General features: G+C 41.3%; 1 protein-coding gene across 4 annotated transcripts; it reads right to left on the minus strand.

Annotated features, from left to right (window-relative positions):
• Positions 1-900: 900 nt before the first annotated feature.
• tfap2c (transcription factor AP-2 gamma (activating enhancer binding protein 2 gamma)) lies at positions 901-17,111 on the minus strand. 4 transcript variants are annotated; one of them, XM_077602977.1, is made up of 8 exons: positions 16,999-17,111; positions 13,946-14,470; positions 12,943-12,994; positions 10,354-10,425; positions 8,797-9,019; positions 6,560-6,678; positions 4,447-4,588; positions 901-3,397 (listed from the first exon to the last, which is right to left on the minus strand). In XM_077602977.1, exons 1-8 carry the CDS (start codon positions 17,026-17,028, stop codon positions 3,109-3,111), a joined length of 1,452 nt encoding a protein of 483 aa, XP_077459103.1. In that variant the 5' UTR covers positions 17,029-17,111; the 3' UTR covers positions 901-3,108. The 4 variants fall into 4 exon arrangements, with proteins under 4 accessions (XP_077459103.1, XP_077459102.1, XP_077459105.1 ...); XM_077602976.1 differs by lacking the exon at positions 16,999-17,111 and adding an exon at positions 14,957-15,289; XM_077602979.1 differs by lacking the exon at positions 10,354-10,425.
• Between the last annotated feature and the right edge of the window lie 738 nt (positions 17,112-17,849).

The raw sequence follows: 17,849 nt of genomic DNA on the forward strand, positions 1-17,849 counted from the left end.
ATATTATTCATTTATACTATGTATTATTCATTTCATCCACTTTCAACACAGGGGTGTTTGCTATCAGGGGGTGCTGGAGCCTATCCCAGACCACAACTTTGTCGGTCGGGGGGGCACACACAGACAACCACTGTTTATTTAAAGCATCATGAAGATGCAAAAATTTGTAGGTGAATGACTGCACGTAGCTAAGAATCAAAAAGTGAATTTGTGTGTATGTTAAGATTCTCTCGCTACGTTTGTCCAAATCGTGCAACGTAGAGAGTTGAAATTTTTTATGGTGGCCAGAAACGGCTGTCAGATTCTAATAGACACCCATTTTTTAAAACTGATTTTTTTTAATAGCGCAAAAATTGTCTTTTGGTTCTTCTCCAGTCCACCCTGCTTGTTTATCTATATATTTTGTCCATCCCACGTGATATTAACCCTGAATTTTCCCATCAAGACCACCAAATCTGCACGTCACTCCGCCATAGCCAAAGTCTTTACATCAATCGTCATTCAAAGACCTGCCGAGAGATCCCATCAATCACCTCCGTGTTTTGTTGAGCTCGACCGGTCGTCAAAGTGCCGATCCAGCGCGCCGACGCTGACGCGTCCGGTCCAACCGGTTCTAAAGGGAGAGGCTCCAAAATAGCCGGCGAACACGTACTCGCTAAATGTTACGTTCGCGAATAACGAGCGCTTTCCCAGGCGGAAAGCCCGGGGTCAAAGGTCGCCAAACTAGCCGAAAGCTCTTAAAAGACATCAAAACGGACTAATCTTACATAAACATGTTTTTTTCCTCGTCTCATTGTGTATTTATAGCATCGCGCCCAGAAATGTGACGAATCCTTTACAATGGGGAATTTTGTCTTTTTATTATTTTTTTTATTTTGAAAAGAACCATGTGAGTCTTCCTCGAGCTTGAATGGTTTATTTTCCTGCTATTTTTGAATCTTTTCGCTCATTTCCAAAACAAAGACAAAAAATAACATGCTCGCTGGCTAACTGGCTACTCGATAGAAAACTAACCCGTTTGTTATAAAACACGTCGTCGTAAAAACCACACACCGAGAGAAAAACAACAACAAAAATAGTGAGCGTTATTTACAAAAAAAGACAGCCTGTTAAATTACAACATAAATTAAAAAAAATATTTACATCTGAGGAAAAGCTCATCGGGGGAGGGGGATAAAATTCTATGTTGGGATTTGGGGTCTAATTAGAAAGAAATATTTACATTTTTTTTCCACATGCTCACAACATACACACACGCAGGAGTAAACTCGTCAATATTTTTTTTAAATACTAAAAGGATGAACACATAACGTGGTAACAAATGAACATTTTAAAGGTGACGGATTATGACGGAAAATGTTGCAGGGGCCACCAAAATATCGCATTTTCCGGACTATAAATCACACTTTTCTTATTTTGGTTAAGGCTGCTAATTATAATATAGAATTGTGTATACAAAAATGTTAGCATTCTTACAATATGGATTGCTTTTTCACCGTAATACAGTTTTGCTAGCCATGGAAAAAAAATCTCCAGGCAATTTGACATTTACTAGGTAAAGCTCTAATTTCCGACTGCATTGAACGCACCACGAGTTCTACTTTACCACGGACTCTTATCGACTCCAACCATGTAATTTATCACGAAAACACATTAAAAATGAGATAAAAACGTCACTGGAACAATACCAGGATATTTTTTTTTGTTTTATGCGCAATTTTTTTCAAATTTAAGGCTCATAAAAACATATTTGCAGTCCATCATGACTGAAAAAAGACCAGAGTCGATAATGCAGTCCTCAAAATGATCTCGCCTCCCTGTCAATCTATTTTTTAGACCCGTCCCTGTGTTTTAACTACCCCAGTCTTGTCTGATTGAATGACCCTAGAGCGACTTATAGTCCAGAAAATACGGTAGATAGAATGTCTCCTTTAAGATGGTCAAAATGGAGGATTCAGTTGTGTGAGCCGTTCGTTCAAACGGCACAAAACGAAGCACGAGTAATAATAATAACGTTCGTTCTCATCAAAATAACAACGGAAAAAAAGTAGTCCTTTTGCGAGTCCGTCGAGACACAGGAAATCAGAGGATTTGCCTCCAGACGCCGTTGACGAGGAGGATGAGGAGGAGGAGGAAGAGGAGGAAGGAAGAGGAGCTCAAAGCGACTCATTTTGAAATGATGTCCTCTCGACGGGGGGAGAAAAATAACAAAAAAAACGAAACAACGAGCGCTACGAGTAGCTTTGTTAGCTAAAAGAGCGATGCTAGCCGTCCGAAAGACAGATTTGTCGTGCTTTGACGTTCTAACTTGTCGAGAAGTGACACTCATGATGTGAAAGTAATCACGTTAAAGTGAGAGAAATGCCGTGAAACGCGACGCGTTCAAGCGTATCGCGTTAAATGCAGAACTCATTACTTTAAAGCGTGAATTGTGTGACTTTTCACACTGGGATCGTCACTTTTGAATGGAAAACTCATTTGTTGTCGTGTTAAAGTTGACATGAAAATGTCAAAGGTTACGTAGAAATTCATCCTGGTAAAACACGTTACTTTAAAACTTGAATCTTGTCACGTTAAAACTGATCGTGTAAATTGTAGAGCTTATTTTATCACAACAATGTGAAACTTGCGTGTTAAAACAAAGAAGTCACGAATTTAACATGTAAAATTTAAAAGGTAACTTGTTAAAAAGTAGAATTTGTCACTTTTAACCATGTAAAAACTGAAAACCAGTTAAAACGGGACAAGAAACTTGTTTTCCCAAGTCATGTCATTAGCAGCTAGCTACTAGCTAGCTTGCCGGCTAGCTCGCTTCCTTCCGAATACGAGCGTTACGCTCAAAGTCTTTCAAGAAACAAGATTCCTCAAATGTGTTTCTCGGTATTTCAAGTCAAAATAGAAACAAAAAACACAAAAAAATAAAGAATGTAGCATCTTAAAGTGGCGTAATTCCAAGTTTAAGTTGAAGTGTTGTTAAAGGGGCGACTATATTATTTTAGGAAGCAGCCACGTGCGACAATACTTGTTTGTAAGGGTTGGGGGAGGGGCATTTGAAGTTCGCGGGGGAGAAGGGGTCCACGGTGGCGGGGGACGGGGGGGTTAATGGTTTCATTTCCTGTGCTTGTCCAGTTTGTCGGCGGATTTGCCGACGCCGTCGGCGCCCCCCTGAGCGTCGGAGTTCAGGTACATCTTGTCCACGTGTTTGAGGGCCTCGTTCAGGTAGTTCTGCAGCGACGTCATGGCGGCGCAGATGGCCGGCGAGCCGAAGCCGTGGCTGATCAGGCTGAAGTGGGTCAAGCACCCCTGGATGCCCGGTTCCAGGATGGGCGCCGGACGCGAGTTGCCCAGCGGGGAGCGGTCCTGCGTCAGCAGGTCGGTGAACTCCTTGCAGATTTGCCTGCAAAAGTCATTTCCTGCATTCAGTTTTTTGGGTTGTTTTTTTTTTACTTGAAAAGATACAGATGGAAATAATGAAGGGAGCTAGAAGAGGTTTTGATTTGATCAAAAAACTAAATCAAATAGTAGTAAGATGGGGGAAATGACGAGCTAAATGTGCATGTGTTAACATTGTTTTTTTTCATGTCATCAGTCTAAAATAAAAATGTAACTGGCTATATTGGTGGTCAGAGAGGGAAAAAAAACGCAAGTTGCCCTTGAGTATTAGTGGCAGGGCCAGCCAGCTAAACTAAATTTTATTTTAAAATAATTACATTTTTTTTTTAAATTTAAAAACACAAAATCCCACACTTAAATGTAAAAAAAAAATCCTCACTACCGTATTTTCCGGACTATAAGCCGCTTATAAAAAATAACCTTTTTTAAAGCGGCTTATAGTCCGGAAAATACGGTAGTGAGGATTTTTTTTTTTACATTTAAGTGTGGGATTTTGTGTTTTTGAATTTAAAAAAAAAAGGATTTTTTTTTAAATAAAATTTAGTTTAGCTGGCGGGCCCTGCGACTAATACTCAAGGGCAACTTGTGTTTTGTTGAAAAAATCCTCACTACCGTATTTTCCGGACTATAAGCCGCTTATAAAAAATAACCTTTTTTAAAGCGGCTTATAGTCCGGAAAATACGGTAGTAAGGATTTTTTTTTTACATTTAAGTGTTGGATTTTGTGTTTTTTTTCCTCCGATACACCCCACCGACCGCACTGACATGTTGTGAGAGAAAATTGTAAATTAAAAAATATTCTAAATAAAATAAAGATAAAACTTTTCAAAAATGTCATCAATAGGACAAAGTATAAAAAAAACAAAATGAAACAATCTACTGTAATAAATACGCAGTTCAACTCTAACATTGATGGCAATAGTCGTCCAAGGGTTCAAAATGCGTTTTCAAAACAAACCTTTTTGATTGGATGCCCAGCACCTCTTAATATCAAAGGCGACCCATCAAAGACCCCCCGCCAGATTTCCCAAAAACGACGGGCGAGCGACTCACTTGGCTGCCAGGAGCATATTCTTGCGCGAGTTGACCTCGTTGCGTTCGGCGTGCGGCCGGCCCAGGTACTCGGCGATGGCCTTGGCGGGGAACTCCGTCTCGCACACGTATCCGAAGTCACGGGCTAGATGAACGGCTTCGCCTGAAGGGGGGACGGAGACGAGACGGCCGTGAGAAGGCGCTTCTTTCCATCGTTCAAGCGCGCCAGGCCGCCGCCAAACTCGGACCCGGCGGCGAACAACCCCGCGCCCGATAACAAGGACGTATTCACGCGGCCTATTCCCAAAATAACCGCGGTCATCAGACTTTTGGATCAAAGCGAAGACGCGGCGTCCTTGTGACCGTCATGGCCGCGGGGCCCAAAGATGCCCCGCCCACCCGTGTTTACAACGGTGAGGTCTAAAGAAAAGATGGACGGGCGATATAAGCGGAATGAATTGGACCGCTTGTCCGCTGACGAGGCAGGGGCGGAGCTAAGGAGATGGTACGGCCGGGCCCGGGACCCCCGGGGGTGGGTTGAATGGGGGTCTGGTGGGGTGGCGGGGTGGGAAGAGAGCGTAAAACAAAGGTTAAGGTGACGCGCAGAGCTATAATATAGTGTTTAAGTGTTCAAATAGGTCTGTGACTCCGCCCCCTGTCCCCTCGCCAGTGAGGGATAATTGGCTCCTTCGCTTGGAGGGTCCCTCTTTGTCTTAAAGGGCCCTCAAGTGACCATTTATTTAGGATATTTGGATATGGTGGTTGATGTAGATCAGACATGGCCACAGAAGACAAAGGACTTGGACTAAAACTTTTTTATTTATTTTTTATTTATAGCAAGGGTGTCAGACTCGGGTTGGTTTGTGGGCCGCATTAACGTCGACTCGATTTCATGTGGGCCGGACTATTTTAGATATAATATTTAGATTTTTTTTATAAATGGATTAAATGAACTGGATTAAAGGACCTGAATATACAGTTTTTTTTATAGATCTAAAACAATGTTTATTTTAGCTTTTTTAAAATATATTTTTAGAGTTTACAAAATGATTTTTGAACTAAAAACACAGAAAAATGGATTTAAAAATTAAAATTATTGATTTAAAAGGGGGAAAATTTCAGGAAATTTAATATACATCTATACTCTTCATTTTATTTTGATCCTAAAATAGAAAGTCGGCACTCATGATTGACTTTCTCGGGCCACACAAAATAATGCGACGGGCCAGATTTGGCCCCCGGGCCGCCACTTTGACACATGTGATTTATAGTAAGTGGAGAACAACTATTTTCACTGTGAGTACAGTATTTAAAGTAGTTACATTTTTAAAAATACACATTATATTTAGATATTAATTACATTTTGACATGCTTATAGCTGTAATATTTAATAAATGTACACTTTGATCATTTTACTTGGGTAAAAATATGAATTGTGGTACAGTAATCCCTCGAATATTGCGGTTAATATGGACCAGACATGGCCGTGATGATCGAAAAACTGCGAAATAGGGTCACCCCTATTAAAAAAAAAAATAAAATAAAAAAATCCCATACGGGATGAAATAAAGTTCTAATCTAAAAAAAATCTACTCTAAAAAATCAGTCACTTCTGGTTCCGAGTTTCAGCATGGATTTTAACATTTTTATGAACTTTTAAAAAGTAAATAAAAAAAAATAAATAAATAAAAATACATTTTCAGAAAAAAATCCACGATGTAGCGAAGCCGCGAAAGTTGAACCGCGAAATGGCGAGGGATTACTGTAGTTCAGAAAGAGTTGAGAAACCCGATGGGACCGTTTTCCAATGTTATTTTACAGCGGCGGGTCACATGACGCAAGCAAGGCTCACGACAAACCGGTCAACCTGGGTGAGATTATCCCATTCCTTGCAGAAGATGAAGAATGTAGCTTTTTGCGCGTATCGCGTCGCAAAGCCGTTTTTTAGTGGTTTTGAAGAGTCGGAGTTTCCGTGCTGTTGTTCAATTGCTAAGAATGTCAACCATGAGTGGCGTTCAGGGCACGGCGGTCACGCCGTTCCCACATTCTCGCTTTATTGTGGCAGCATTCCAGCGGCTCGCTAATTACAGCGGACGAGGAAGACGCGGAGGCGACGCACGGCGACGCATCTCACCTTCCACCAGCGACGTTAGCAGAGTGACGTTGGCCGCCTTCCGTCTTCCCGCCGGCAAGTTGAGGCCGATTTTGTCCAGTTTTTCCCGCAGCGAGCGTCCACCGTTTTTCGATTTGGCTCTGTGAACACAAACAAGCTAACATTTTAAAGCAAATCTTTCCAAAAAGAACATCACAATCGATATTTAGGATATCTTATCTCATCTGGTAGTCTGATTAGACATCACTACTTATTTATTATGTTGACTACTTTTTTATGTATGACTTATTTATTGATTATTTATCTGTTTGTGGTTCTTTTGTGGTTGTTATTTATGCACTCCCTACTTATTTATGTTGTTGACATACTCTTCATTTGAATTTGATCCTAAAACAGAAAGTTGGCACTCATGATTGACTTTCCCGGGCCACACAAAATGATAAGGCGGGCCAGATTTGGCCCCCGAGCCGCCACTTTGACACCTGTGGTGTAGAATGACAATAAAAGCGTTCATCTCATCTCATTTTCCGGACTGTTTTATCCTCATCAGGGTTGCAGGGGGTGCTGGAGCCAATCCCAGCTGTCTCTGGGCCAGACTTGGGGGACACCCTAGATCAGTGGCCAGCCAATCGCAGGGCACAACGAGACAAACAACCAATCAGTCTTACCTAAGGGCAATTTAGTGTTAGCCAGCTAGCCTAGCATGCATGTTTTTGGAATGTGGGAGGAAAGCGGAGTACCCGGAGGAAACCCACCCAGGCCCGGGGAGAACATGCAAACTCCACACAGGTGGACCAACCTGGATTTGAACCCAGGACCCCAGAGCTGTGAGGCCGACGCGCTAACCACTCGTAAAAGCGTTCAATTCAATTTTTAAAGAAAAAAAGTCCTGTTAAAATGGATCAAAACTTTTAAAAAGTAGAATATTATTCATTTACATACAATTACTACAACCTTACATGCTACAATGGCACCGCCTACGTACGCGAACCCGAATGCTAACGTACCAAGTACAGAGCTCTGAGGCACACCAAGCAAAATCTTCTCAACTCCCACTGAATGAAACCCTAGACGTCTATAAAAAAAACAAAAATAAAAAAAACAGGTGTGCACACCTGAGCTCAAATACATACGTTTACTACTTGTCAAGAAGCCAACGCTAAGAAGCTATAAAAACTAGCATCCGCTGGCTTCAAAGCGTGAGAAAGACGCTACCTTCTTCCCTTTCCTCGCTGAACCGCCTTGGACCAATTCCAAGCATTTTATGAAATCAAATTCGTAAACAAATACACCTGACAGCTCTGGAATTTCTCACCCACACACGGGTTTTATCAGCGTCTGATGACACACAAATGAATACACTTTTTTTTAACAAAACACACACACACACGAATCCCCCGCAACGCAATCTTCTGCATGAATGCCGGCCGCATCTTTGCTACATGACCCCCCCAGTGATAGCCCACCTCGTTGCTAAATGACCTACTTAAAAATGCTTGTGAATGTGTGTGTGTGTGTGTATGTTTGTGTGTCAGCAAGATTCCCGGGCACATGGGAAGCAGCAAACGTGCGTTTCAAGCACAAAATTTCCAGTCAGGGGAGTCTGGTGTGTATTGGACTGTCTCACAAGCACACACACACATACACACATACACACACACACACATATATATACACACATACATACACCCACACACACATACACCACATAGCATAATTGAGGAAATTCCCCACAAAGCACATTTAACACGTTTTGACGCTTTTCCAAATGCTGTCGCTGTATATTTTTGCAGTAGTGTCTTGAAATAAGAGTTTATTTGGCCCTGGATTCATGCTCTTAACTCAAAACATTTTTAACGAGATGAAAATCGGCGCTTTCTGACCGACAAAGACAAAAAGAAATTTGATGTTGCGACGGAAAGTCATTTTTTTGTGCAAACAGGTTTTTAAAAAGCTGGCAGAGAGCAGGATAAAGTGGGTGGCTTAGAAATAATCATAAAATAAAATACTTATGTATGTTACTTTCGGTTTATGAGCAAGTTTGTGCACAACTGCGGATTGTTCAATGCCGGGCCTCCCAATCAAAATGGATTGGACGTCTAATGACGATGAGGAGCCACTTTTTCCGGTTTAAACGAATAAATAAGACATTCATCTTTGTCAAGGTCCAAATGTTAGCATACTAAGCTAGAAAGTCGGATATCAACGAGACCCAAAACCGGACCGACAACGCTTGAGTCTTTGGAAGGTTTTCTGACCTGCGTAAAACTCCGCCCAGCAGCGACGCGTTGAGGCACTCGGGCGGCGAGAGTCGCCTCTGGACCTCGGCCACCGTCACCTTGTACTTGGAGGTGGAGCTCAGCAGGGAGAGACGACCCGGGACCGAACAGAAGACCTCCGTGGGGTTGGACACCATGCCCAGGAGGGTCTCCTTCTGGAAGGGGAGGCCCAGCGTGTTGCCTTTGGGGAGGGTCACGGGTCCTGGACGGGGGGGCGGGGAGAAAAAATCGGGGTGAGATGGCGAATTTCCTACATACAGAATTAAATGCTTTTATTTTTTTTATTTTTGCACACCGGCGCTTTAAATCGGAATTTTTGGAGTCGTGCAGTCAGAATGGTGGCCAATACATTAACAACGAATCTTAAACTGCACCAAAAAATAGGAAGTATAATTTGTGGGAGTGGCTAAAAAGTACCATTGACGATGCTAGATGTCCAACTATTTTTTTTCAAAGAGGGTCGGATTGAATTTCTCATAGCCTCAAATACATAAATTCTTATTCCATCAATAATTATTGCGTAAAATACATAACATAAGCGGCTGGCCGTCAGAGTGAAAAATAAGAGAAAATGACAAGTCGCATTTGAAACGAACTAAGAAAAAAGTGCCACTTTTAGTCTGGGGAAATACGGTACTACTTTAATTTCTACTTTTGCCAAATCCTAAATTTGAATGAAATTCCCACAAAAAAAACACAAAAAACTACATCAACAAAACAGGTAGCAAAACATGGCCGACAACTCGTGTAATTCAAATATTAGCAAAATGTACTCAAATATTAGCAAAATGTACTCAAACATTAGCAAAATGTACTCAAACATTAGCAAAATGTACTCAAATATTAGCAAAATGTACTCAAATATTAGCAAAATGCACTCAAATATTAGCAAAATGCACTCAAATATTAGCAAAATGCACTCAAATATTAGCAAAATGTACTCAATTAGCAAAATGTACTCAAATATTAGCAAAATGTACTCAAATATTAGCGAAATATACTCAAATATTAGCAAAATGTACTCAAATACTCGACATTTTTCATTTTTTACAAAACCGAGCTAAACAAAAAAAATTCATTCGTTCATTTTCCAAACCGTTTATTCTCACAAGGGTCGCGGGGGGTGCTGGAGCCCATCCCATCTAACAACACCCACCCTGAATCAATAAGCCAGCCAATCGCAGGGCACAAGGATACAAACAACCAATCACAGCTAAGGGCAATTTAGCCTACAATTAGCTTAGCATGCATGTTTTTAGGAATTAGAAGGAAAGCGGAGTACCCGGAAAAAACCCACGCACGCCAGGGGAGAACATGCAGACTCCAGGTCAACCTGGAATCGAACCCACGGCCCCAGAACTGTGAGGCCGACGTTCTAACCACTTTACCTCCGGGCCGCCCTCAACAAAAAAAATGTAATTCGCCATTTTACGACCCTGGGAATCGGTCCGACGACAATGACTGCACGCACACACAAGCACGGCACGGCACACTAACACAAATGAGAAAATGGCGTCGCCGGCGACCGATCCTCACCGCCAACGATGCCCCCCTGATAACAAGTCCTCTGTACGCGATCAAAGCTCCTGGCCCCTCGCAGTCCTAATACTGAGACAAAAATCACACAACAAGTCACACGTGCCGCCCGCCGTCTCGGGGGAAGCCCACTTTGCCCGTGGCGTGCCCGGCGGCGTGGGAACGGGACGCCATGAGTCATCACATCTTCCCATCCTGCTGCATTTGGATTTTTTTTCCACATCTTTTGTCAAATTGACAACATCTTGGAACCTTTTCTTTCCAAAATGGAGTCAAAAAATGATCTCCAGCTTGTTTTGAGCGTTAAAAATGAATTTCCAGGACGCATTTTCTGGACTATAAGTCGCACTAGTTTTCATAGTTTGGCTGGGCTTTTCACCAATACGGAAAAGCGACTGCTTTTATTTTCTTTCTGACCACCAACAGCTTGTTATGTTGTTGTTTTTACTCTATTGTTATCTGAAAAACATTTATGCTAACAAAAGCCTATTTAGCTCGTTATTCTCCATTTTACTGTTGTTACTGTAACAGATGCTAAAATAAAAATTGGTCATCTAAAAACACTCGAGTGCGACTTCTGTCTTTTTTGTCTTATTGGTGAAAATAAATAATATTTGGCTGCAAGTCCACTCGCGCCCACTAGTTGCCGGCTGTTAGCCGTCGTGCGCTAACATGTAGCAATCGTGTCCCAATGTTAATCCCATATTGAGTGCTATTCATCCTTTTTCATATTTAGAATCCCGCATTAAAGCAGGTCGGCATTAAAAATTGGGAAAATAACACTACAATAAAAGCCAGATGTGTACGTGGGGGGGGGTGCTGGAGCCTATCCCAGCTGACTTCGGGCACGAGACGAGGGACACCCTGAATTGGTGGCCAGCCAATCGCAGGACACAAGGAGACAAACAACCATTCATGCTAACATTCATAGCTAGGGGCAATTTAGAGTGTCCAATTAGCCTAGCATGCATGTTTTTGGAATGTGGGAGGAAACCGGAGTACCCGAAGAAAACCCACGCCGGTCGGGGAGAACACGCAAACTCCACGCAGGTGGACCGACCTGGATTTGAACCCAGGACCCACGCTAACATTCATAGCTAGTGGCAATTTAGAGTGTCCAATTAGCCTAGCATGCATGTTTTTGTAATGTGGGAGGAAACCGGAGTACCCGAAGAAAACCCACGCCGGTCGGGGAGAACACGCAAACTCCACCCAGGTGGACCGACCTGGATTTGAACCCAGAACCCCAGAGCTGTGAGGCCGACGCACTAACCACTTAAGCCACCGGGCCGCCGTTTCCCAAATTAATGGATGTCAATGTACTTTTATGCCTTTTTTGATCTATTTTTTAATCCAAAGTGATATACAAAAATCGCAACAGACACTGTGCAGGCTGGGATTTACGCATTTAGTTCCGTGTGGCTGAAATTTGACGCACTTGCGGCCTTCTTCAACGAGTTTGACGACATATCGTAAAAAGCGGCACGAGTTCCGTGAGGAAATAATTTTGGCGTTCTCTGGTCTGGGATTAAATGTGCTCTTAGTCAACATGCTGTTGCTGTGACTCAAAGCCCAATTTAATAGGCTCCCGATGACAAAAGGTTTGGGAATTGAGCTCCTTAATCAAAACCGTTCGTGTCCCAACAAATGACGGAACTGCCCTCCTTCACGTGCGAGCTCGGGTGGGTGCCGCACCCCGCTGGGATCGGCCCGGAAGCTAAGCGCGCTACGACGGGCCGAATAGAATTTTTTTTATGCCAAGTTTGATCATGTGATCGGAAATCGAGCCCGATTACGTCATTTTCGGAGGATTAGAATTGGGTGGAAAAAAGGAGTGGGGTTTTTAAAAATGGATTTGTTGATTTTTTTAAGGATTTGCTCATGGGCTGCCATTGACGGGGATAAACGTCCAATGCATTTTGCTCTTTTGGGGGTCTGACAGCAGCTTTTATTGCAATTGATGTTATTCAGTTGCTTTGTGGGTTTATACAAATTATTAGATTTTTTTTTAAATGTGGTTTGTCATTTTTCAGGATTAATTTATTGGCTGCCATTGACGTCCAATCCATTTTGAATGGGGTCCATCAGCTGTTAAATAATAATTAAATGGCAAAAAACGCCTATTCAGTACTATGGTATATATTTCTATTTATACTATATTAATTTTTAGACTAGTGAAACTAACTTTGGCATACCATTTTTAAAAAATCACAATTAAGAGAGCTTCATTCATCACATTGGATTATTTTTTAATTCAAGTCCATTTTTGAGAACCAAATATTTTAACGTCATTTGTCCGCAATTTTATTTTGTGCTGTATGTGTGACTAAAAAATAAATAAAATAAAAATGTTTTCACCCTCTTAAATGGCTTTAAATGTTGGATAGCTTTGTACAAACAGGTGATTTTTTTTTTTTTAAAGAAGCTATTTTGCCTCTTTAATAGATTTCCAAGGTATCTGACTCGGTATCGATCCGTAAAATCAGGCGACTCGCATGCAAAAATATGCCATCGGGATTCTAACCCAAAATTGTTGACGTGAAGCGACACCCGGACGGAAGACGTTAGCGGTTCGGAGGGTAAACTCACCTTTTTTGATGACTGTCTGGTCCGCCATAATAATACTGTGGTCATCCACGTGCTGGATGGGAAAAAAAGAACAGAAAAATTAGACCCAGAAATGATTTATTTTTTTATACGATGTAAGTTTGAAAACATTATCAACAACATTGAAAAACAGTTCACAGTTAAAACAGATATTGGTATTTTGGAGATCAGGGGTGTCAAACGTACGGCAGTTTTATGAGATTAAAGGCTTGGTAGAAGGTTTAAATGTCAATACACAAAAGTCTAAATGACCTCCAAGTTGGTGAATGGGAAATTTCTCATTACACACTTTGGCACATTCAGATAGAAAAATAAAAAATATATATAGTTGTGTGGGGAAAAAAAGGAAATAATTGTTTATCATTGGTTGCCATTGACGGCATTAGACGTCCAATCCTTTTTGAGAGGGAGCTGTGGCAGCGATTGAACATTGATTCAGAATATTTTGGACTTCTAGCGCTGTCAATGGTGGTGAAAGACGCGTACTATCAGTTTAAAGGGAGTGGATGTCGGTAGGCAAAGAGTTAAATATTATAAATTAAAATTAAAATAAGACAATAAAAAATCTGGAGCATTATTGGGGTCCATAATTTGTGTATTTCTGTTTGATTCAATTGAAATTATTTTTATGGGAATAAAAGCATATATGAAAAATAATGACTTATATGTTTTAAGGTCATACATCACATTTTTTAAAAAATGCCAAGTCAATATGGGGTTAAAAATTTATATGAAAAATAATGACTTATCATATGTTTTAAAGTCATACGTCACATTTTTTTTAAATGCCAAGTCAATATGGGGCTAAAAATGTATATGAAAAATAATGACTTATATGTTCAAAAGTCATACGGCACATTTAAAAAAAAAGCCAAGTCAATATGGGGCTAAGATAAAGTTGTTTTCCCCAAAAAATTAATTTCACAAAAATGACATAAAGTCGACTCGGTCATGCTCTATTGGGTGTGGTTCGGATATAACTCACCTGCACGTCGTCGATCCCGTGGCCCATGTCGTGCATGGCCATGCCGTCGCCAATCACCGCCGCCTCAATGCCGTGGGCATGCGGGGGAAGCAGCTCCGGCCGGCGGAAGCCTTCCCTCCGCAACCCGGACGAGCCTCCACCACCGCCGGCCTCTAGGCCGAGGATGTGGCCGGCCAGGCCGCCGCGGCCGTGGGCCGACAGCCCCTCCTGTCCCGGGCGCCCCGGCCCGGGCCACGGCTGCTGCTGAGGCTGCTGCTGCTGCGGCTGCTGCTGGTGGTGCTGGTGGTGGTTGGACGACTGCGATTGGTGCAGCGAGTTGAGGCTGAACGGGTCGCCCAGGTGGACGTAGGGATCGCCCGACTGTGGGTACGACAGGGGCTGGTAAGGGGGCGGGAAGTAGGGCGGCTGGAAGTCCGAGCCGGCCGAGTGTGACAGCGCCGGGGACGGGCTGTACAGGTGCTGGCTGACCGCCGGCAGGTGGGGCAAACGCGGGTTGCCATTGCTGCTGCCGCCGTCGTGTCGTTCCTGGAGGAAGCAAGCCACTTTTAAACGTTTACTTTAGCAATGGATCATATTTATATCTTTGTGATTTTTCGACTGGATGGTAACTTTAATTTTTATTGTGGTTTTTAAGACACTCGGTTCATTTTTGGGGGGTTATTAGAGAGATGAACTAATAGTCCCCCACTTTTTTTCTAAATAAATAAATTCCTTGTCCATAAGTTTGGTCAAATTATATCACATGTATGTATGTTTTTGAATTATTTGATAGATTTTTGCATTTTAATGAATGGGAATATACTATAATCCAATCTCCACTGGATAAGTACGGGTTGTAACATTACAATTACTAAAGTTAATTCTACAACAGCCCCCCCCAAAAGTTAAAACACCTTTTATATTCAATTTAACAATAAAACAAAAAAAACCCAAACACTGTGAAAAGATTCTTGCCACATATTTCCAACTTTTCTAGCCTGAAATACGTCACTTTCTCGTCCTCGAACTCACCTCGCAATCATCCTCATATTTGACGTTGTCTGCTAATTTCCACAACATGGTGATCTCCGGGGGAAAAAAGTGTTTGTCACCCCCCCAAAATAAAAATAAAAACCAAGTAGAGTGAATAATAAAGTGCTGTTAATCCAATTTGGTGCGGTGCGGAAGATCCCGACGAAGCACGATCCAAACGGAGACTTTTCCGTGGAAAAGAGGTAAAAAAAGAAAAAGAAATGGGGGGGTTGAACGTGACGTTTTCTCTTATCGGCGGCTCGTCGCGTGTGCGGAGAAAAAAGAGCGAGGCTTTGCATTTAACTGAAGAAACTTGACTCCCTCTCATGGAGGAAAACACGGCTTTGACTTTTGAGTCCTTCAAAGTCTTCGGAGTGCTTCCAGGGGGCGTGGTCGGGCCAAGTGGCGTCACCGGGCAAGAAACCACGAGGGGCGATTCTGATTGGCCGAGACAAAAGGGCCAATTGGAGGACGATGCGCCTGTCTGGCGTCAAAAAAAAGATTTGAAAAAAAGAAGTAAAAGTGGATAGGAATGAATAGGGAGGATGGATTTGAAATATAAAAAAATGATTTTTATTCTGTTTTTTCATTAAAAGGAGAGGATTTTCTTACAATTGTTGACACTGAATAAAAAAATGTGATTTATATACAAAAATTTGAAAACTGGAGGATAATGTACACTAACTTTGAAAAGATTTTACTTATTAATTGATTTTTTGATTTGTTATTTAATGATAATTTATTTGTTGTTGTTATTTTTGCACTTTATGGTGAAGCTTTAAATCTCATGATTCTTGTATAATGACAATAAAAGCATTAAACTGTTAAATTCAACGAAATACATTTAACAATGAATGAATGTGTACAATGTAATTTACACTGAATGTGAAATTCATCCACTGCCAATGACGCCAATAGACGCCCTATCTTTTTGGACTGGGAGCATTTAGCAGATATCGAACCATCGCTGCCAACCCTCCCAGGTATTCTCAATGGGCAGCCAATGAGTACTAAAATAAAATAAAATGCAGGATAATTTATGTCCACTTTCTTTTTTTAAAAATTATTTTATGAGATTGGAATGAAATTCGTCAAATTTCATCACCAGAAAACATGATCATCCCCCAAAATGCATTACTAATAGCAAAATATCCCATTTGGCTCCTCCCATGAATTGGACGTCTATCACCGTCAATCCAAACAATCAAGTTAAATTCCGTCAGATAAATCCTGCACCTCTTCACGATTAAAAAAAACGAGCATTTTCAGCATTTAAAGGATTTTCTCAGTGATTATGAGCCTGTTTAAAACTGCAACAAGCCCCAGGGGGCTAAACACAAAGACCCCCCAACCCTCCCCCTAAAAGCTCATTTGCATTTTCGAACTCGCTTTGAAGCTTGGCCGTGCAAAAAACAATAAAAAATCCCGCTCAAAACAATTTCATTTTCTTTCCATACATAGAAGTAAAAAAAAATCCCATCGTCTGGATTATAATCGCAGATTAAACGAGGTTCGTTCATGGGAACGGTAAAGATGCTCGAGATTAACTCAAGTGCGTGCTGATTATTAATTGACGTCACTCAGAGGAGACTTAAAGGCATGCCATTAATTACGCGTGGCCTCACCTTTTGTGTGTGTGTGTGTGTGTGTGTGTTTGTGTGTGTGTGTGTGTGTTGCAAAACACTCATAAAACATGTCAAAAGGGCGGAATTCGTTCCTTTTATCAATCATAAATCCTGAATTAATTCATTGTAATTGGATCAAATGGTTATAGTGTATAATTACGCAAGTGCAAATATTTAAAAAGGCATTAAAGATATGAGTAACTGCGTTTTAGGGTGAATGACGGCGATGGATGTCCAAATTATTTCCACAGTGTTGTCAATGGTAGAGCCAAGGAGTTAAGAACAAGGCTTGTTTTCGTGCTTTTAAATGATTTTTTCAATAAGGAGTGGTTTTTTAATGCATTATTTTAGCTGTTAAATGACTTCTTGCTTTTAAAAATACGATATAAATTATGAATGTTGTAAATATGAACTCACCCTCCAGTCTATCCTGTCCAACATAGACATCTGCAAGGTTCTGGTCCCGGCCAGTGAGTGAAACACACGCGGGATTCACATGGGGGCTTGTCACCTGGCCGTGCGCACTGCGCATGCGCGGGGCGAAACACACCTGAGTGGAGCAAAAAAAAGAAAAAAACACGCCAAAAATTTTTGAAAAGAAAATTCACTACATGTAATGAGGTGCGTTTATGGTTCAATCCGTTTAATTTTGACTCGAATTTAAGGCAAAATGAGAATCCGTTGTGAAGAATGTTTATAATATGGAGTTAAAAGATGATGCCCCCCACCCTAAAAAGGCCGCATTGCCTGAGGGGGGTCCCAAAGAATCAGCTTTCAAAAGCCAAACTGTTTTTTTTTTGAAGCACTAAAACGTCTCCTGTTATCTGATCTTGCAAATACTTTGGTTTGAATTGATGAACACATCAAAGTGTTGTCATGACGAGGGACGGTTGGACCACAAAGAAGAAGATGGACGATGGAAATGTCCAATTATTTATGCCGAGATGATTCATTGGTTGGAAAAGGACTTTTAGGGTTAAAATTCCAGGTGGTGCTTTTTTAAAAATGTTGGATAAGAGTGGAAATTGTAGTTGAAATGGGATTTTAAAATCTGGTTCAAATAGGATTCTAAAGCAAATGCACACAAATAAAGCATAACAGAGTATTAATTAATGTATTAACAGTATTTTTATGGGCTCCATTTCTGAATTTAAAGAAAGAATACTTACCAAAACGGGGTGTGGAATTGTATTCATGTTTTGATCCGAGAATGTTCACTGAAAGAAAAATATTTATTTACCCAAATGATAGCATATTTTGAGGATTGG

This window comes from Stigmatopora argus, chromosome 6 (assembly GCF_051989625.1).
Source record: "Stigmatopora argus isolate UIUO_Sarg chromosome 6, RoL_Sarg_1.0, whole genome shotgun sequence".
NCBI lineage: Eukaryota > Metazoa > Chordata > Actinopteri > Syngnathiformes > Syngnathidae > Stigmatopora > Stigmatopora argus.